At 44.2% G+C, this 21785-nt stretch overlaps 1 protein-coding gene and 1 long non-coding RNA gene across 4 annotated transcripts in view; one reads left to right on the top strand and one right to left on the bottom strand.

The window, feature by feature from the left end:
• Nucleotides 1-5530, bottom strand: part of LOC120733030 — a 27881-nt gene extending 22351 nt beyond the window's left edge. The window contains exon 1 of the long non-coding RNA XR_005695729.1: nt 4953-5530. This is a non-coding gene — a long non-coding RNA (uncharacterized LOC120733030). The remainder of the gene's footprint in view (nt 1-4952) is intronic.
• Nucleotides 4290-21785, top strand: LOC120733026 (tropomyosin alpha-3 chain-like). 3 transcript variants are annotated; one of them, XM_040031024.1, is made up of 9 exons: nt 4290-4595; nt 9613-9761; nt 17333-17466; nt 17653-17770; nt 18765-18835; nt 19123-19198; nt 20111-20173; nt 20614-20683; nt 20995-21785. In XM_040031024.1, the coding sequence occupies exons 2-9, from the start codon at nt 9627-9629 to the stop codon at nt 21075-21077; spliced, it is 750 nt and encodes a 249-aa protein (XP_039886958.1). In that variant the 5' UTR covers nt 4290-4595; nt 9613-9626; the 3' UTR covers nt 21078-21785. The 3 variants fall into 3 exon arrangements, with proteins under 3 accessions (XP_039886958.1, XP_039886957.1, XP_039886956.1); XM_040031023.1 differs by lacking the exon at nt 19123-19198 and adding an exon at nt 19883-19958 and having other exon boundaries at nt 4291-4595; nt 9616-9761; XM_040031022.1 differs by lacking the exon at nt 19123-19198 and adding an exon at nt 19883-19958 and having other exon boundaries at nt 4292-4595.

Raw genomic sequence — 21785 nt, 5'->3', positions numbered from 1 at the left:
CTCCGTGCCAATCTCCTGGGAGAGGTTGAAACCAAACACACAATTAGCGGGCTTCAAAACCAACAATCCACTTTCACTTAAAGTAACTAACGCTACCGGCTTGGAGTAAGCATTCGACGTTGACTGTCATCGTGCATCTTCCTTAAATGCCACAGCTCTAAGATGGAGGCTTAGTCCATCGTGGGCGATCGTGGCTCAAAGAATTGGCAGGTCGTCTTGTAACTGGAAGGTTGCCGGTTCGAGCCCCGGCTCGGACAGTCTCGGTCGTTGTGTCCTTGGGCAAGATACTTCACCTACCGCCTACTGGTGATGGCCAGAGGGGCCGATGGCGTGATATGGCAGCCTCGCTTCTGTCAGTCTGCCCCAGGGCAGCTGTGGCTGCAACTGTAGCTTGCCTAAGAAAGCCCTCCGCAAAGCCAGAACATCTTACTATTCATCACTGATTGAAGAAAATAAGAACAACCCCAGGTTTCTCTTCAGCTCTGTAGCCAGGCTGACAAACAGTCAGAGCTCTGTTGAGCCAACCATCCCTTTAACGTTAACTAGTAATGACTTCATGAACTTCTTCACAAATAAAATTTTTATCATTAGAGAAAAAATGACCAATAATAATCCCACAGATGTAATATTATCAACAGCTACTCTTAGTACCATTGATGTTAAGTTAGACTCTTTTTCTCCAATTGATCTTTCTGAGTTAACTTCAATAATTACTTCCTCCAAACCATCAACGTGTCTTTTAGACCCCATTCCTACAAAACTGCTCAAAGAAGTCCTGCCATTAATTAATGCTTCGATCTTAAATATGATCAACCTATCTCTAATAATCAGCTATGTACCACAGGCCTTCAAGCTGGCTGTAGTTAAACCTTTACTCAAAAAGCATCTCTAGAAACAGCAGTCTTAGCTAATTATAGGCCAATGGTAAATGGCCTGTATTTGTATAGCGCTTTTCTAGTCCTTAAGGACCCCAAAGCGCTTTACACGTCCAGTCATCCACCCATTCACACACACATTCACACACTGGTGATGGCAGCTACATTGTAACCACAGCCACCCTGGGGCGCACTGACAGAGGCGAGGCTGCCGAACACTGGCGCCACCGGGCCCTCTGACCACCACCAGTAGGCAACGGCTGAAGTGTCTCGCCCAAGGACACAACGACCGAGACTGTCCAAGCCGGGGCTCGAACTGGCAACCTTATGATTACAAGACGAACTCCCAACTCTTGAGCCACGATCTCCAACCTTCCTTTCATATCAAACATCCTTGAAAGAGTAGTTGTCAAACAGCTAACTGATCATCTGCAGAGGAATGGCCTATTTGAAGCAATTACAACATGCTGTAGGTATTACAGGTACTGCACTGCAGTGGTTTGTATCATATCTATCTAATAGACTCCAGTTTGTGCATGTAAATGGAGAGTCCTCTTCACACACTGAGGTTAATTATGGAGTTCCACAGGGTTCAGTGCTAGGACCAATTCTATTTACATTATACATGCTTCCCTTAGGCAGCATCATTAGAAGACATAGCATACATTTACACTGCTATGCAGATGACACCCAGCTCTATCTGTCCATGAAGCCAGATAACACACACCAATGAGTTAAACTGCAGGAATGTCTTAAAGACATAAAGACCTGGATGGCCGCTAACTTTCTGCTTCTTATTCAGATCAAACTGAGGTTATTGTACTCGGCCCTGAAAATCTTAGAAATATGGTATCTAAGCAGATTCTTACTCTGGATGGCATTACCTTGGCCTCCAGTAACGCTGTGAGGAACCTTGGAGTCATGTTTGACCAGGACATGTCCTTCAACGCACATATTAAACAAATATGTAAGACTGCTTTCTTCCATTTGTGCAACATCTCTAAAGTTAGAAATATCCTGTCTCAGAGTGACGCTGAAAAACTAGTTCATGCATTTATTACTTCCAGGCTGGACGACTGTAATTCATTATTATCAGGAAGTCCTAAAAACTCCCTGAAAAGCCTTCAACTAATCCAAAATGCTGCAGCAAGAGTCCTGACAGGGACTAGAAAGAGAGAGCAGATTTCTCCTGTTTTGGCTTCCTGTTAAATCCAGAATTCAAAATCCTGCTCCTCACATACAAGGTCTTAAATAATCAGGCCCCATCTTATCTTAATGACCTTGTAGTACCATATCACCCTATTAGAGCACTTCGCTCTCGCTCTGCAGGCCTACTTGTTGTTCCTAGAGTATTTAAAAGTAGAATGGGAGGCAGAGCCTTCAGTTTTCAGGCCCCTCTTCTGTGGAACCAGCTTCCAGTTTGGATTCAGGAGACAGACACTATCTCTACTTTCAAGATTAGGCTTCAAACTTTCCTTTTTGCTAAAGCATTTAGGGCTGGACCAGGTGACCCTGAATCCTCCCTTAGTTATGCTGCAATAGACGTAGGCTGCTGAGGGATTCCCATGATGCATTGAGTTTTTCCTTTCCAGTCACCTTTCTCACTCACTATGTGTTAAGAGACCTCTCTGCATTGAATCATATCTGTTATTAATCTCTGTCTCTCTTCCACAGCATGTCTTTATCCTGTCTTCCTTCTCTCACACCAACCAATCACAGCAGATGGCCCCGCCCCTCCCTGAGCCTGGTTCTGCCGGAGGTTTCTTCCTGTTAAAAGGGAGTTTTGTTTTGTTTTTTTTCGCCGCCATGTGCGTATGTAAACAAATGCACTGCGCATGCGCGTTTTACCCATATTCTATCGCCATATTTCATTTTCTTATCGTTGCCCAACATTATACCGGTGTTACTGTGAACGGTATGATATGGCCCAGCACTATCACCAAGTAGAAAACCAGCGGAGTGATACACCTCCTGTTGTCAGGCCTGCAGGTTTATCCCTGTGCTGTTCTCCTGTCTTGTGGTGGACAAACAATTTCTTTTCACTGTCGCACATAATTTGTGGGGCATCTTATTGCGACACCTGATTTTAGTTTTAGTAATATTTTTAAATGGTTGTACAAAATAAAAATTCAAAAAACGGCAGGTGTATTGGCTGCTTTTTTAGATAAATAGTTGTATATGTTTACAAAATGTGTGCATAAGTTTTCAAAATGTACAATTTATATTTACATTTCAAGTTATAAGAATAATTTACTCAACATGTCTGGGTTTTTTTTTGTTTACAGTAAAAAAGGTACTACTAGGATTTGAAGTTTGTGTGATTTCAGATCAGTTGTGTTAACACAGTATGTCAATGAAAAAACAACTAAATTCAGACACGTGAGGTCAAGCTGAAAAGAATGATACCAAACAAGGAGGGGAAAAAATAAAATGACACAATTTGAAGGTGAAATACAAACGTAAAATCAAAAGAAGTCAAAAATGACCGGTTATATTTTGGGCCTCAGAGGGTTAATCCAACAAATCATGAAAAATTAGGTTTAGATTTTTGTGCATGACAGTGCAGATTTCTGACATTTTGTGTAATTTAAGCATGTAACGATTTTACCTTTTTTCTAACAATAAACAGTGAAACTTAAGTTAGACTTGTGTTTGTAAATGAACCGCCCCATGTTGTGTAGCTTTCTGGATTGTATACTTGTTGGGCTACATATTTATTTATTATACAGGCTATACAGTACATAACATCACATGTTTTATGTCACTAAAGTGTTTAATTATGGGGGCTACAGAAAATAATTAAGTTATGGACTATATTTCTATGAAAAACGTGTATACTTACTTCATTTTAACCATATGTAACCACCTGCATGTGTGTTTGAAAAAAAGGGCTTTGATTTTGCCACCCTCATGCCACCCTAAGAAAATTTCTCTAGATCCGCCCTTGGTCCAGTGGGTCAAATTGAATCCTTTGCGGACCAATTCTGGCCCCCGGCAGTGTCTGTTTGGCACGCTGTCCTATGATAATACAGAGAAAACCCAATAATCAAATGGCAACCTTTGATCAAGCACTTGGCAACAGTGGGAAGGAAAAACTCCCTTTTAACAGGAAGAAAATTGTATAATCCGAACAGGGAGCTGGTTCCATAGAAGAGCGGCTTGATCGATGTCCCAGGACCACAGATCGCTGCTGTTACAGGGCGAAAAGTAAATAGTACGTTTTAATTCATTTAAAACAGTCATATTTGCACAAAGAATTAATACACTTTCTTTAGTTTTGATAGAGAGCGTTAATGTGAGCTGTCCGGGAGGTATTCACAGAGCTCAGGAGTCTGATTTTAAACTTTGATACTCGGCAGCTTCTTCTTTCGGACTTTTACTTTGAAGAGGACATAGTGCAACATCACTTCCCGTGGAGCGAATTTAACCCGGAAGAGGGCGGAGTCTCCTGAATTGGGAGTTGGCTGGAACCGGAATCCAGACTCAGCGCGACCAGAACCCTAGACCAGAAATCGAGACCATCACCCGAACAGGGAGCACGAGGACCGACACGAGACTCGAGTCCGCGGAGGCTGAGACGGAGCGCGATTCACAGTTCGTCGAACTTCACGGAGAGTGAGGCATTAGCCGCCAACAGCTAACAGTTAGCTGACCGGGAAGTGAGTGCAGCGGAAGAAGGGCGCGAGCTACAGGTGTGACTCTTTCCAAGGATTCGGACAGGTAAGTGGGGGACACACGGGTAAAGCTGAGCACACTTGAGCTGAGCTAACGAACTAGCCGCTAACAGGGCGGTGTCCGCAGCTAGCTTCCGGCGCTAACGTGCTAACACGGAACAAACAGTGGCGCACACAAGAGGAAGTCAGGTGTGAAAAACGTGCTTCCGATAAAGTCGGTAATAATCGATGAGGTATGGATAAACGACCTGAGCACGTGAGAGGTGCGCGGGCACAGGGAGGGACTAAAGTTTGAGTTTTATTCAGACCAACTTTATTTAAAAAAGCCAATCATAGGGGGAGAGAACTAGAACCGCCCCCTGAACGTGCCTCTTCAGGTCAAAGCTTCAACTCTGACCTACACTTCCGATTTGATCAGTTTAAGCAGTGGTCAAAAATACGGGTGATGACCCTGTACATTAATCACACTTGGAGGATGGGTCATTGCTCAGGCCCAGCAGTGTGGGGAAATCAGATTATTAAGAATAACCAGAGTACTCTAAGAATCTGAGCTGAGCTCAAGTGTAGCAGTCGTTCTTACAGCCTTCAGCTTGGCGGTGTTGGGAATCAAGAGGCTGGTGCAACACACGAAAGAGCCACTGGTGCTCAGGTGGAACAGCGGCTACCCATCTCAGCGGATTTGTGTCAGCTGACTACGAGGAAAATTCCCCGAGATCAACTCGTTGCTGACACCCAATCCAAATATCGGATCCTCCCAGAGGACGCTGTTCTGTGGAGATGATCTAAAGCAGAGATTGCTCTGCCCTCTTCGTTCATCTCAAGAGCGTGAAACCCATGTTTCTCTGTGGGCTGCAGGATGTCATTGGGATCTGACAGCAGAAATAACCACGCCGCCTTCTGTCTGAGCTAAGATGTTATACTAGGGCTGTTCGATATAACGATATATATCGGATGACGATATAAAAACGTCTATCGTTTCATTTTACGCTATCGTTTGTTTTGTGGTGTTGCAAAACAAACTGTTTACGGCAATATTTTTTTCATGGTTTTGATGGTCACTGTAGTGGCTATATTAATTTCTTAAAGTTCTCTCTTTCTCTTATATTTAATATAACCACACTAAGGACAGACAAGCGCCTGTTTTTATGCCTTGTCGTTAGCAATAACGTTGGTAAAACCATCGCATGTCCGCTTGTTTATTTTCCACATAAACCTTTCACAATAAAGCTCAAGATCCTGTTGAGACTTTTCAAAATAAACTGAATCACGTGAAAGAGTATGCAGAGTATTTACAGATGAGAAGCAAAAAAGGGCCGTCAGGTGCTAAAAAATAAACCTTAGACTCAAATGTTGGAACAGGCTTTTCCCCACAGCACGCTGTGTGATAAATACTTACAAAGAAAACGGCGGCCTTTACAACTTATGTCTAAAATTGTATCGTTTCATGCATCGGTTAAAACACTCAACTCCAGGTACACAACGCCCAGCTGGAAACACTTTACGCAAGTCGAGCTGCCCGAGATTCACAGAACTTTCAGAAAATGTTAAAGTTTTTGTAATTTATATCGTTATATTGGGCGAGCGTGGCTCAAGAGTTGGGTGTTCGTCTTGTAATCGGAAGGTTGCCAGTACGAGCCCCAGCTCGGGCAGTCTCGGTCGTTGTGTCCTTGGGCAAGACACTTCACCTACTGCCTACTGGTGGTGGCCAGAGGGGCCGATGGCGCGATATGGCAGCCTCGCCTCTGTCAGTCTGCCACAGGGCAGCTGTGGCTGCAACTGTAGCTGCCTCCACCAGTATATGAATGTGAGAGTGAATGAATAGTGGTATTGTGAAGTGCTTTGAATCCCGAAAAGCGCTATATAAATGCAATCCATTATTATTATTGTTGTTGTTGTTGTTGTTGTTATCGGGACGATAGATGTCTTATATCGGGATATGAGGTTTTGGTCATATCACACAGCCCTATGTTATGCTATGTCCCATCCATGTTACCGTGGGCTGTCAGAACTTGACAGTCATGTCGCTTCAGAGTTGACTCGTTCCAGGAAAAGCAGGTTTTTGTTTTGGTTCTTCATGAGTTCGAGCCATTCAAGTATCACCAGCAACACAGCATATCCATAATCTTTCTTACACATTCGAGAACCGGCTTGGTCACTCAAAAATACACACGTTGGTTTAATGCAACTCAGTTTTATTTATATAGCGCCAAATCACAACAACAGTTGCCCCAAGGTGCCATATATGGTAAAGTAAAGGCCCTTCAATAATGCGAGGGAAACAGAGAAAGCCCAAACAATTATATGAGCAAGGGCTTTGGTGATGGTGGGAAGGAAAAACTCCCTTTTAACAGGAAGAAACCTCTGGCAGAATCAGGCTCAAGTATGCTCTCTTTCTAGTCCCTGTCATGACTCTTGCTGCAGCATTTTGGATTAGCTGAAGGCTTTTCAGGGAGTTTTTTGGACATCCTGATAATAATGAATTACAGTCGTCCAGCCTGGAAGTAATAAATGCATGAACTTGTTTTTCAGCGTCACTCTGAGACAGGATATTTCTAACTTTAGAGATGTTGCACAAATGGAAGAAAGCAGTCTTACATATTTGTTTAATATGTGCGTTGAAGGACATGTCCTGGTCAAAAATGACTCCAAGGTTCCTCACAGTGTTACTGGAGGCCAAGGTAATGCCATCCAGAATAAGAATCTGCTTAGATACCATATTTCTAAGATTTTCAGGGCCGAGTACAATAACCTCAGTTTGATCTGAATGAAGAAGCAGAAAGTTAGCGGCCATCCAGGTCTTTCTGTCTTTAAGACATTCCTGCAGTTTAACTCATTGGTGTGTGTTATCTGGCTTCATGGACAGATAGAGCTGGGTGTCATCTGCATAGCAGTGTAAATGTATGCTATGTCTTCTAATGATGCTGCCTAAGGGAAGCATGTATAATGTAAACAGAACTGGTCCTAGCACTGAACCCTGTGGAGCTCCATAATTAACCTCAGCGTGTGAAGAGGACTCTCCATTTACATGCACAAACTGGAGTCTATTAGATAGATATGATACAAACCACTGCAGTGCAGTACCTGTAATACCTACAGCATGTTCTAATCGCTCTAATAGGATATTATGGTCGACAGTATCGAACGCTGCACTGAGGTCTAGCAGGACAAGCACAGAGATGAGTCCATAAGAAGATAATTTGTAACTAGGGGTGGGCGGTAGAAACGATATAAATTTGGCCAACGGTAGAGATTTTGACTATACCTCTCTACCGCGATGGCGCATGTTGATGGTGTCATCATCAAGCTGGGTGGGTTCTTTTACATTTTGAGAGAAGCTAATTGAGTCTAATAACAGATTAAATGCCATGTTGAGGCTGTCATTTTTAGCATCTACATGGATGTTAAAATCACCCACAATAATTATTTTATCTGAGCTCAGAACTAAATCAGATAAAAAGTCTGAGAAATCAGACAAACTCTGTGTAAGGCCCAGGTGGACGATAGATGATAACAAGTAAGACTGGTCTCTAGGGCTGCCATGATTGGTCGACTAGTCACGATTACGTCGACTATCAAAATCGTCGACGACTGATTTAATAGTCGACGCGTCGTTTGAAGCTTTGTAAGATCACAAAAGACGCAGGAATAAGTAGCAGGATTTAAGAGTGTAATAACAGACTGAAACAGAAGATGGCAGCACTGCATGTACAAGGATGCCAGCTGCCGTTAAACCCCGAAGAAGAAGTAGCTCTGTCCTAGAACTCATAGCGCAGCCCAGCTCAGTTCCCAACAATGGCGGCAGCTAGTTAGTTTTAATATTACTCTTATTATTCTTTCTGGGTCACAATATAAACGTTTAACATATTTTCAGGCGAGAATGTAGCTGTGTACACCTCAAATATCTGCTCAGTTTATCAAGACGCCACATATTTTCAAAAGCGCTCCGATGTTTTCGGACACATCTGTTACCCACTAGCTCGATAGCTAGCCGGGGGCAGGGCTCACTAGAGCCGTGAGAACACCGGACTCCCGGCAAATCATTTTCAAACCCACCGCCGTCTTTCGCTACTCAGGTTAAATATATATGAGTCACTTAGATAACTTAAAAATGTTATTGTTTGGCTCTTTTCAGTATTTTATTTGTTCCTGAGTAAATCAGTTTGGCTGAGATTAAAGTTATAGTTTTTACACAGCTGAATAAACCTCAAGCAGACAGCTGATTATCAGAAGTGTGAGATGCTCGAGAATTTACTCCGGTGTCCTGTTATATTTTAGATAGCAAGGAGTTTATTAAACTTCACTAAAACAATCTGCAAATTTCATTAAAATTTAATAAACTATCATCTTGTCTTTATTGTTAGTTAGCACAGACCATAAACACTTAAAGCTGTAAGCTAATGATAGTTCTATAAGAGCAGATGCTGCTGGTGCAATAAGCTGTACGTTTTACGCCCAATGGATGATGATCTGAGTCCACTCTGAAACCCCCCTGATGACATGCAGCTCTATTTGTGACTGGCGCTGCGACATTTGTTTTAAAGGCCACTAACACAGAGCTCTTCCTGAAATGGCTCAGGTTCTTGCTTCTTTCTTTCCAGCTGTTGAGCTCAGCGTTTGAATTCTTGCCTCAATGTTTGATTTTTCTCTGAGCTTCGACTAACGTGTAAATTCTGCCTTATTCTTGTTTTTCTTTTCAGGATCATTTCTAAACGGAGACATTTGGTCTGCGTTTGTGTTTACGTTATTGTAAAGTCGTGTTTACTGGCGTGGACAAGTCCGGACCGTTAACAGGTTGTAGAAGTGAGCTCCCCTTGCCCCTTTTCTTGGATTCATGTATTTACACACAGAGCTCTGAAAAGCTCCATGTTGTGTATCACACCGCGGCTCGCTGTGTTCGCTCCCCGGCTCAGTGATAGAGGGCCTCCCTCTGACCACAGCTGTGATTATTTCCCTCTTACAAAACGTCGTTTGAACGGACTTCCTGCTGATAGTTTATTTCAGACTAGGTATGTGCGGCGCTCTGTTTTACTGTGAAAAGTGTGTAATAAACTTTTTCTGTGCAGTAGAAGAAGAAAAGATGAGTGGCGGCATGAACAGCATCGAGGCAGTGAAGAAAAAGATCAAAGTCCTGCAGGAGCAGGCTGAGGAGGCCGAGGAGCGGGCAGAGCGACTGCAGAAGGAGGTGGAGAAGGAGAAGAAGACCCGGGAGGAGGTACGGCACACGCACAGAAACGATGTCCTTAAGTCACAGGCGATGACATCACGTATTTCACAGCTGTTTCCTGTAAGGTGGCATGAGGCTGCGCTCCCACAGTCCTGTACTGCTGTGCATTTGTCATTGTGGGTTTAACCCTTTAAAACCGGTCGGAGTGGGCACGCTCCGTTTTGCGTAACTATTTTTAAATCTCTGTAGAACTGGAACCACGTAAGATGGCGCAAAAATTTTTTGCATATGAAACCGGAGGAGTTGTACTTACATCTTATGCCATCAGCTTGTCCTAAGTCACAGTTTCCTTCCACATAAAGCTTTGAAAAAACTGCATAAAAAGCGCTTGCAGCAACAAAAACATAATGTTCCAGAAACACGCTTTCAGCTGTTCAAAACACTTCCTCCATTGGAATAGACGTCAGCGCGAACAATCGCATGTCCGCCATTACCTGGCCGAGACCAGAAGTGACGTCATTTTTGCGGAAAATGTCGGGTTTTTTTAGCTTCAGGGCCTTATAAGCCTATACTGGTGTTTTTAAAAGTCATATTTAGCGTTATGCTTTTCTGAATAGTTTTTGGGATGCTTACAACTCAAACTGCACTGCTGGAAATAGTTTATTTTGATGCACATGCTGAATCTTTTGCAAATTTGTATTATAATATTTATTTTTGTTTTTCCTGCAGTATATAAAAATTATAAAAATTTCTCTAACTAGAAATGTATGTAAAAAATCAAAAATACTTTTCAATTTTCTTGTTCATTGCACTTTTATGCAATTTATGTAGTTACTATGGACTTAATGCATACATGTATTAAAATTTGGGCTATAACTGTTGTATTGATGTATAGCAACTTGAAATGCTCCCAAAAATGGCTCCACAGCCTGTAAAAATATAAAGATAAGCTCTGGCGGACTTGGTTCTGTGGTAGGGCTTAAAGGCTTATGTGGCACTGCATTTGCCTGCCGTCAGACAGGAAGTGATTCCATTACTCGCAATCAGACCTCAGTCACAAAACAGGAAGTGTGCCTGATGCGGCTGGCTCTGATTGGTGTACAGCCTGAAGTTTAGAGCGAACTCGGCGTGTTTGAAGCAGGGCGAGATCGGGCGAGCTGTGTAGTTCCAGCAGCACTGCAGCAGAGGGCGCTCACCTTTTCTAAGTTTGTGGGCTCGCTGACACAGTCGCCTGAGTTTTTGTGAATATTTGGTCCAGCCACTTGATTGGCTCAGCATGGTGCTGTTTTCACTCTGATTGGCTGTTTAAGCTGTCCGTGACAACATGCTGATCGTGTTTGATGATGCTGGAGGAGAATGCGTTAACCCGGCGGCCAGCGTGAACAGGAAGTGATGAAGCTCGATGAACACGTTCCTGTTGCTTCTTTAAACACAGATATATTTCACCTCTGTAATATTCTGGATGTTTATAACTGAGCTCTTATGTTTGTAAACATTTACAAATATCCTGTTTTTGTTTTTTTGTGATTAATATTTTATTGTGCTTTGAGAACACTACAGTCCACTGCAGAGACAGATTACATCACATAAAAAAAAAAAGCATCAGCATAGCAGCAGAACAGTAGAGAATACAAAACCAAAATGAGGGGGACAAACAAAGCAAGAGAGAAACAAACAAAAACAGCCAGCCTTTGACTATGTGGGTCTTACTGCATGCCACACCCTGACATCCCTGAGGGTGCTTCGTCAGAATGTCAATGTCTGTCCCACTCCAAGTTCTAGTCTGTTCGTTTTATTCTGGACAGATATGGATCCCACTTCAGATGGAAACTCTCCACTTTATTCAGAAGCCTGTATGACAGTGCAGCGAGTATCACTAGTTGAATATGCCATACAGAGACAGGTGGGGTGGAAGGGGCCTTCCACTGGGAAATAATGAGTTTACGCCCCAGCATCAATGCAGTCTGTACCCTCAGCAGCCTTAGGCGGAGCATATTTAAGGAGTGATGGGTCCCCCCAAAACAAATAGTCTTGGTGAAAAAGGGATATCCCATCGTATGGTTGATTTGATAAAGTCATGTATCTCAGTCCAAAAGATTTGGGTTTTAGGACAGCTCCAAATCATATGGGTCAATGTGCCCACCCCAGTCTGACATCTGCATGAGGTTCGCCCTATACAGTCTGTGTGGCGACCAGTAAATTCGGTGTAGTAATTTAAATTGGATTAGTCTCGTTCTAAGTTCCCTGGACACCTTTTTACTATTCTGCAAAATTGTAGTCCATTCCTGATCTGTAAAAACCACACCAAGGTCAGATTCCCAAGCTGACCGGAGGGCGGGTAGCCCTTTACTCGTGCCCTTAACAAGCATTGAGTAATATTTAGAGACTTCACGACCTCCCCCAAAGATTTTTTTTTTTTGATGTAGCTGAGATATTCAATAGTTGGAGGTGGTGTGGAGGAGGAACCAAAAGTTTTGAGCAATAAGTGCCGGAGCTGCAAGTACCTCCAAAACTGACTCTGTGGCAACCGAAACTGCTTTAAGGTTGTTGAAGGACTTGAACAAGTATCCCAGTCTGGACCCACAGTCTCCAGAAAAACGGAAACTTATTAATGCAGAGTTTGGGATTGAGCCATATGGAGGCCTCAGTATGAAGGTGGGAGTTAAAATTTAATAGCAAGGCCACCCTCTTCCAGACCGTCTGCAGAAACGGAAGAATGGGGTGGGTTTGTATATCTGGTGGGAGCTTGGTGGTTAAAATGTACATCGGAGGGAGTGGTGAGCACAAAGTACTCTCCAGACTAAACCATGGGGGGGCTCGCTCTGGAGGGAGGGCCAGTGAACCATGTGTCTCAGACTGAAAGCATAATGGTAAAACAGTAAATCTGGGACCCCCAGGCCACCCGACTCCACTGGCTGCTGTAGCTTTTTAAGCTTTATTCTAGGGCGTCTGTTATTCCGTATGAATTGGTTGCACAATCTGTCAAATTGATGGGATTTCTAGCGGGAGTGTTTGTAGTAGGTAATTACATTTTGGAGCACAATTCATTTTGATGATGTTAACTTTACCCCAAAGGGTGAGAAACAAAGGGGACCATCTAATTATGTCGGTTCTGAACTTGTCCAATAGAGGTTCAAAATTAGCCTGGTCTATGTTGTATAACAAACGGGGGAATGTAATGCCCAAGTATTTAATACCAGTCTGAGGCCAGCTGAAATCCCCTGGCTGGAACAGGGTTTTGGGGCAGAAGGCTGTCAGAGGGAGCGCTTCAGACTTTGACCAATGTACTCTATATCCTGATATATTAGAGAACCGGTTAATAATTCTTAAGAGAGCAGGTAGAGAGCGTTCTGGCTGCGATATTAGGACCAGGCCGTCATCAGCATAGAGCATCAATTTGTGATTATTATTGTGGACCTGGATACCTGGAAAATCAGGGTCTGTACGTATTGTCGCTGCCAGAGGCTCTAAAGCTAGAGCAAAAAGCAGAGGACTCAGTGGGCAGCCCTGTCTTGTACCTCCGTGGAGGTTGAAGGACTGTGATATAACACGGTTCGTTAGTATTGATGCTCTTGGATTGTTGTAGAGAAGTTTGACCCACCTTATGAATTTTGGGCCAAAGCCAAATGCTTCCATTACACAAAATAGAAAACGCCACTCTACCCTGTCGAATGCTTTCTCTGCATCTAGGGAGAGGGCTACAGCTGGAGAGAAGTCCCCCGTAGGGGATTTATTCTGGGTTGCCCACATAATATCAATTAGGCGTCTAATATTATCGGCAGAGCTGCGGTCCGAATAAAACCAACTTGGTCGGGGTGTATTAAGTAAGTCATGACCTTATCTAATCTGGTTGCTAGTACCTTAGCTAAAATTTTGCAATCGCAATTGATCAAGCTTATTGGTCTGTAACTCTTACAGTCAAGTGGGTCTTTGTTTTTCTGTAAGACAAGGGAAATGAGTGCCTCTGACAGTGTTGGTGGCAGGCTGCCCTTGTCCAGGGCCTCCTCACACATTTGCAGGAGTAAAGGGGAGAGCTCCTCTGCAAAGTTCCTGTAAAACTCTGCTGTAAACCCATCCAGCCCAGGGGCCTTGTCAATTGGAAGGTTTTTGATTACCCTTAAGATTTCTTCCTCTGAAATTGGGGCGTCCAGGGAGTCCACCTGTGTCTTATAGAGAGTTGGGAGGTTGAGGGGGGAGAGAAAACTGTTAATTTCCTGAGAGTTTGCTTGTACTTCTGAGGAGTAGAGTTGCATATAGAAATCTCTAAAGGCTTCATTCACTTCAGAGGGTTTCGACACCATAGTGCCATCCTGTGCTCTAACTGCTGCTATGATAGCCTGAGCTTCTTTTTGTTTAATATATCTTGCAAGCAGTTTGCCAGGTTTATCTCCATCTTCGAAGTATTTCTGCCTGAAATAGAGAGAACTCCATTTTCTGAGTCAAAATTGAGTTAAACTCATATTTAAGTCTAGTTAGGTGGGTCAGATTTGCTGAGCTCATGTCTGCCTTAAAAGCGGCTTCAGCTATGGCAATCTTCCTCTCCAGGTCTATCTGCTTGGTCAGAGCAGTTCTCTTCTTATATGAGGCATGCTGGATGATGAACCCTCTAATAAAAGCTTTCAAAGCTTCCCATGCTACACCCGCACTGGGAGCTGTAGAGAGGTTAATTTCTATATAAGAATTGATCTGCTCTCTTAAGGAGTGGAAAAAGTTGGGATCATGTAAAAGGCTTGAGTTTAGCCTCCATCGGGGAGACTTGGGGGGGGGGGGGGGGGGGGGCTACCAAATGAGCTCAGAGGCGTGGTCAGAAACGTGTGTACTACCAATAGAGCAAGACATTGCTGAGGGCATGATAGAATTTGACACAAGAAAATAATCTATTCTTGACAGAGTGTTGTGGGGGCAGAATAAAAGGTGTAATCTCTTGTGGATGGGTTGAATACTCTCCATACGTCCACCAAACCCAAGGTCCTACACATTTTTATAGCGACCGACGCTGATCTAGAGTGTCGCTGTGAGGGAGTGCTTCGATCCAGTATATCATCCATGACCAAGTCCCCTGCTATCAGGATTGGGTAGTCGCCCATATCACTAATTTTGCATTCCAAGTTTCCAAAAAAGGTGGGGTCGTCGATGTTTGGTGCATAGATATTGCTTAAAATCATCCTATGGCCTTGAATCTCAGCCAAGAGTAGCAATGTCTGCCCATCTTCATCCTTAACCATCCGGGAGCATTTAAACTATAACTGCTTATGAATTAAAATTGCGACACCCCTACTCTGACTGCTGCCACACGAAAAGAATACCTGACCCACCCAATCATGGCAAAGTTTATCTGACTCTTGGGGAGACAAGTGAGTCTCTTGAAGAAAGACAATGTCAACTTTTTTTGATTTGATAAATGTCATGATTTTCTTGTTTTTATTGAGTGGTTAAGGCCCTTTACATTCCAGGTCATTAAAGTAAGGGCCCTTTGTGGCTTATTCGCCATCATGCAATACGTGTCAGACATATAACTGTGGGGTAACTTATTATTAGAACCAGGAGTTCAGTACTGAGTGGACAATATTTGGAAGGCTGGCTGTAAGAAAAATGGGGGGGGGGGGGGGGGTTGGAAGTAAATAAAAATACCAACTGATAAACATTTAAACAGATACGTCTGGGGCAACCAAGAACACTAGTCACCCTCAGGTGGGCTATGAGCCCCAGAAAGCAAAACATAAACTTTATGGTCCGTGACTCTAACCAGTCGAACAGTCATAAACAGGACCTGTCGCCAGCAGCATATTAAATCAATGTAATATGAGGAAAACAGTCATTCCGGGACTTAGCTAGCTGAACAAACTGAAAAGGGCTTCATAACAACTGAAAAACTAAAAGAGGAATTTAATAGTCTTAGTGAGCTTCGTATCCTCAGAAGCAGCACAACTGAATAAATCAAATAAAACTGCGAAGCCCTATAATATTAAAACTAAACAGTTAGGAGGTGCAAAGTATATCGTGTATAGCGTGTTAATTAACGCTAGGGCAAGAAAAAAAAAAAAGGAAAAGAAAAAGGGTAGTGTTTAAATCCAAGCCCTGACTGTAAATAACTCCCTTAAAGTAAAGACAGAATGTGGTCCTGGGCTTTTTTTTTTTTTTTTTTGGGTCGGTAAACTCACGTCTGCCCTTTTTCAGCACCAGCACCGCTGGGAACAGTAGGGAGAACTTTGTTCCTTTGGTGCAGCAGCCGTTTACAGGGATTAAATGCCGCTCGTTTGTCCGTGACAAGTGCACTCACTCCAAGAACCGTATAACTATAAATATGAGCGTGGTGAAAGTTGGGTAGCACGCTCACGTCTTTTGTCCACTCTGTGTGCTCGTAGGGGTCTGACCCTTTCACTCCTTTGGTTTTTTCCTCGTATCTTTTCTTTGCCTTTTTGTTGAGTCCGTCTTTGTACGGACCGGCATTGTTCTCCTTCGTTTTGTACATACCTTTTTTGGGGGGCAAAGAAAAACCAAGAAGGTATTGGAACCGGAGAATGAACGTTGCTGCAAATGCTTGCATTTGATGCGGTACTTGGATTGTTTTGCCACGAGTTCCCGGCATGCAATGTGCGAAAGTCGCGTGGTCTGTCAATCTCTATTCAAGCTGCCATCTTGACCGCCTACGTCACCGGACTCCACAAATATCCTGTTATTTATCTTACTGTTGTTGTGCTGCAGCGACATCATTTCCTCCGATTATCAAAGTGTTGTGAAAATGCCTATGATTGATAGGTGCGTTGACTCACGCACATCTGGAGGTGGCTCACATGTGGTTCCTCCCCCACAGTGTGCACAGCCTCATTGCTACCTGTTACAGTAAATATCCAGTACCCTTCCTGTCAGCGGAGTGTGTACTCTGAGTACTGCAGTACAGTGTGTGTGTGTGTGTGTGTGTGTGTGTGTATCAGGGCGTGACGCGCTGATAAACGGCAACATGAAGCTGCTGATAACACACACACTTGGCTGTGTGACCTGATGCGTACAGGAAGCCTGACCCGTTTCACTTCCTGTTACCTCCAGATTAAAGGTGCTGGATTAAAAAGGCCGCAGTCTGCTTGTGCGTTCTGCTGCTGAAACTCGACTTTAAGCAGAATTAAAGTAGAGTTTCATAATTTAAGAGTAAATAGACAAACTACAGTTAAGCTTTGTTTTTGTTTGTGAATCATGAAATCAGAAACATTATTTATAAAACAGATGATTCCTATGTCATTTCCTGTTTGTGCTCCTGAACCAGAGCAAGCTTGTTATTACTACAATAACAATGTTTCATAACTAGTAAAAAACACATTTTTAGCTTTAAGTATTTCATGTGCAGCTGTCACTGTGTGTGTGCGTGCACTTGTGTGTGTGTGTGTGTGTGTGTGTGTGTGTGTGTGTGTGCGTGCACTTGTGTGTGTGTGTGTGTGCGTGCACTTGTGTGTGTGTGTGTGTGCGTGCACTTGTGTGTGTGTGTGTGTGTGTGCGTGCACTTGTGTGTGTGAAAAGGAATTTTATTGTGAAAGGAAGGAACAGGATGGGGAATGACAGGATGTTTGCGCCCCTGGGGGGTTAGATGTCGATGTGTCAGCTGACCTGTGTCTGTCTCCCCGCAGGCGGAGGCCGAGGTCACGTCTCTGGGTCGGCGTCTGCAGCTCAGCGAGGAGAACCTGGACCGCACTCAGGAGAGACTCGCCGCCGCGCTGCACAAGCTGGACGAGGTTGAGAAGGTAGCCGACGAGAGCGAGAGGTCAGAGGGCGCTTGTATTCCACAAATACTGCAAAGTACTACAGCTTGTAATAATACACAGTAATACTGTGGCAGTACTATGACTGTAGAGAAGCACTGCAGGATTTGTTTGTAGCTGTTTTACACAGCAGCAGTGCTGAGAAGGTCAAAGGTTAAATGTGATCACATAACTTTGTCCACAATCAGGGGGATGAAGGTGATTGAGAACAGAGCTCTGAAGGACGAGGAGAAGATGGAGCTGCTGGAGGTGCAGCTGAGGGAGGCCAAAACCATCGCTGAGGAGGCAGACCGCAAGTACGAGGAGGTACTGCAGTACTGCACACGCTGCTACTGGCATTACCACATAGTTAGAGCAGGGCGATATGACCAAAAATATTTATCACAATATACATCTGAAAATCTGCGATAACGATATAACTGACGATATAATTGACACGAGACAAAATACTTTACAACTCCACAACTTTATTAGTGCAAAAAAAAAAACATCAAAGTATTTTCACTTAAACAAGCAGCTGTTTTTTATGTGCATTAAAGTTATATAAAAATGTAACAGTGCAAACTCCTCGCTGACAGTTTAACCAAAAGGCATTTCCAGTGGAAACTGGCCGACATATCCTCAGCATAACCATGTATAACATCCACAACACTTAAAAAGAGGTTATACACACACAGTACAGTAATATTATGTTGAAGCACAGTACGTATCACTCCGCGAGGCTCTGCCTACGATAGCCGTAATGCTCCGACAATCATCAAGCGGTGCGGCTTCGTAGCTTAGCAAAGTCGTACTGAAACATTTGACAGATTTTCGAGCGCCGTGCACATAAAATCGTTTCGAGGTCAGTAAACACAACCAGAGTTCATACATAAGACACACGGGATTATAAGGGGCTCTGTCGACTTTCAGAGAAATCAAAGGATTGATTTTAAGTGCGCCGTATTTTCCAAACAACACGGTAATAACGACGGCCCGCTAGCATGCGCTACCAAAAATAGTGCTTTGTTGTGTATCTGACGGACGAAAGCTAAACCAGTTCCACACCAGTGAAGCTGCAGCATTTTACAAACCAGTTCAGGTTCATCTGTTTCATTCAACGATCCGCTTTCGCTCTTCTTGTTCTGCGTCGCCGCCATGTGCGTATGTAAACAAAGGCACTGCGCATGCGCGTTTTACCCATATTCTATCGCCATATTATACATCTATCGGTATTACCGTGAACGGTATGATATGACCCAGCCCTAGTAGTACATAGTGGTGTCGTACACAGGAATGCAGTGTGCTGTTTGATTGACAGGTGGCTCGTAAACTGGTGATGGTGGAAGGGGAGCTGGAGCGAGCTGAAGAACGAGCGGAGCAGGCAGAGAGGTTCCCCCCACACACACACACACACACACACACACACACTTTCAGAGCCACTTTATTAGGAACACCTCGGGGACCACACAGGTGAGTTTCGAGCGGGTAGGTGTTCCTAATGAAGTGGACATACCTGCCTCTGTAACAGCATGAAGCTGCTTTGACACACCTGGTAACTTTGACATCACATTGATGTGATGCCACACTGCTTCTGTAACAGCTCCGCCTCTTTCTCCCTGTCTGTTTCTACGGCAACTGTCTGCATGCCCTGCTACCTGCCTCCACCTGTCTCACAGTAAGGTTCGGAGGTTGGAGGAGCAGCTGAGGAGCTTCGATCACTCGCTGAAGAGTCTGCAGGCGTCCGAGGATAAGGTACTGAGGGTCACGTGACCTGGACCTGCTGTCCGAGTGAAGCTCCTCCTCCTGACCTCCCACTGCCTCCATGATCTCTGACCTTTATCTGCTGCTTCAGCTCCTCCTCCTCACCCTCCTCCTCTTGTTGCTCTGCATGAATCTACCTGCAGGCTCAATGACACCTGACAGTGCGCGCGCACACACACCTGATGACACACACACAAACTCGTAGGGTGCTCAGGTGGTGTCGGGTTGATTAAAATCCTTCTAGAAGCAGTTCTCGACACTCGGCAGCCATCTTGATAACACGATGTCAAGCAGCAGGTGAGGTAGAAATGTAAATCAATGGCTTTGTTGGCATCCTCATGACTTGAAAACAAAGGGGCGGAGCCTACAGGATCACATTTATGGTGTTCCACCTTGCACCTGTCTGCCTGGCGACAGAATACATCATCAGTTCCGTACCTGGCAATCTCTCAGAGCAGCATCTGTGCAGGTGTGCTGCTCCGTCTAAGTTCTGAGGCGGGAACATTAAAGATGGGGACCGTATGGACAGTTGGGTCAGGCTCATAACATTTCCAGGTTCTGCTGAGTGCATCCTGCTTTAGTCGGAAGGTAGTTGATACCTGACACCACCTGAGCCTACCTGCCCACATGCCTGTCTGACACACTGTGTCCTCTGATGTGACCTTTGACCTGCAGCAAGACCCGGGTGTTGGAGGAGGAGCTGAAAACTGTGTTCACAAGTGCAAAGTCTCTGGAGGCCCAAGCCGACAAGGTAGGAGGAGGGGGTGGGGCTTCATGGCACAGGTAAATCTGCCGGGGAACGGAGCCGGTACAGTCTCTGGAACCAGAAACGGTTCAGCCTCACACCTGTGTGCTCACCTGTGTGTACCTGCTCTCTGATTGGCTGCTGTCTCTGTGTGTCAGTACTCTCAGAAGGAGGACAGGTATGAGGAGGAGATCAAGAGTCTGCGCAACAGACTGAAGGAGGTGAGTGTCTTGTTCACCTGTGACGTCACGACCTGTTGGAGAAACTAGATTTGTTTCTTCTTTTCACAATAAAAGCTCTCAGCTGCATGGAGGGAAGCATCTGAATAAAGTCAGCCAATCGTCAGTTTAAGGCTAAGTGTGTAATGTATTTTCAATTTTATAATTAAGGTCTGAGACTTTGTCTGAGGTCACGAATATTAAACAAGATTAATGTGACCATAAAGTGTGATGTTTTATTTTGAAAAAAACTAAACACAAAATATCTTGAAAGGGTTTAAAAAAAAGTATAAAACCAGGACGTACGAGCGTTTTCAGTTTGACTATTTATCCTGCACAAAACAACAAACCAGAGCGACCAATCAGGGTTCTGCAACAGACCAGCTTTTCACATTCTCCCCCGTGTGTATTTCCCTTTTGTCATCCGACTTCCTGTGTTTCAGGCTGAGACCAGAGCTGAGTTTGCCGAGCGCTCAGTGGCCAAACTGGAGAAAACCATCGATGGTCTGGAAGGTGAGGCTCACGATCAATATTCATCACAGACAACAAGTGTTATTTGTCACATACACAGTACAACATGTGTCCGAGCTGCGGACAGCCTGCAGACTTAGCCGCGCCATTCCAGGTTTTAGCATGGTTTTCTAGCAGGACCCTTACTGAATACAGGGCGAACTTGTAACTCCCGCTCCAAAGGCATATAGTCTTACCACTACACTATCAGCTGCCAGCTGAGGTCACAAAGTAAAACTGTAAGACCTCAGAGACCAGCCTGTGATTGATGTGATTGGTCATTGACTGGTTGGCCCCTCCTCTCTGTGTTGCAGATGCTTTGACTTCTGCCAAGAACGCAAACCTGGAGCTCCAGGCGACCCTGAACCAGACCATGGAGGAGCTCAACTCCTGCTGAACCTCTGGCTCTGCCTTACCTGACGTGGATGTCAGGAAACTCTGTGGCCAAAATATTCCTCTTCCCTTTCTTCCTCTGGCTCAACCCCTTTTGTCACTGGCCCCTCCCCTTTTCTCTGCTTGCTGGAGGTCAAAAACTAGATCCTCTGATCCTGCTATGAGAGGAGTGTGGGAGATATTTCCTCTCCAATCTGGCTCCTCCCCTCACCTTTGGCCCCTCCCCCTCTTTTCTCACATTCCTACTTTGAACTTTTTCTGCACAATTTGCTTTGCCTCCACCCCAGTCATGTTTTTGTAATAATGAGTGACTAACAGCCCCGCCCCTCGTTAACTAATGACTAATGGCGTGTTTGTCTTAACGGTTTGTTGTTCCTGCTTTAGTTCACTTTGCCACAATAAATATTGATGACTGATTGATGAAAGCCAATCTTCTGTTAGCCAATTAATTATTGTTTTTGTCTTCTGGGGTGTGGCTTACTGGAGTGACCAATAACAGAGGCATTCAACTGCCAAATATGGTGAACAAAGGGGCCAATCACAAGCCAGACACGCCTCCTGTTTTCTTTGACCTTAGGACAGAATCAAAGTTAAGAAAAGTGACTACCTGGAGGCAGGTGCTGTCATCACTGATGATGTCACAGTTCATTGTAATAAATCGTGAAAGTGAAACAGGATTTTATAAAATAAAAGTACCGTATGTAGACCCAAA

Source organism: Simochromis diagramma, unplaced genomic scaffold, assembly GCF_900408965.1.
Source record: "Simochromis diagramma unplaced genomic scaffold, fSimDia1.1 OVJJ01000361.1, whole genome shotgun sequence".
NCBI lineage: Eukaryota > Metazoa > Chordata > Actinopteri > Cichliformes > Cichlidae > Simochromis > Simochromis diagramma.
The sequence above is the reverse complement of the archived record's forward strand: the minus strand, read 5'-3'. Positions and strand labels throughout refer to the sequence as shown.

Bases quoted from the DNA above. Each gene is read 5' to 3' on its own strand.
- LOC120733026 (XM_040031024.1), top strand. From the start codon at position 9,627: ATGAGTGGCGGCATGAACAGCATCGAGGCAGTGAAGAAAAAGATCAAA. The intron at 9,762-17,332 runs GTACGGCACACG...GTCTCCCCGCAG, and splicing joins AGAAGAAGACCCGGGAGGAG to GCGGAGGCCGAGGTCACGTC. The intron at 20,684-20,994 runs GTGAGGCTCACG...TCTGTGTTGCAG, and splicing joins AACCATCGATGGTCTGGAAG to ATGCTTTGACTTCTGCCAAG.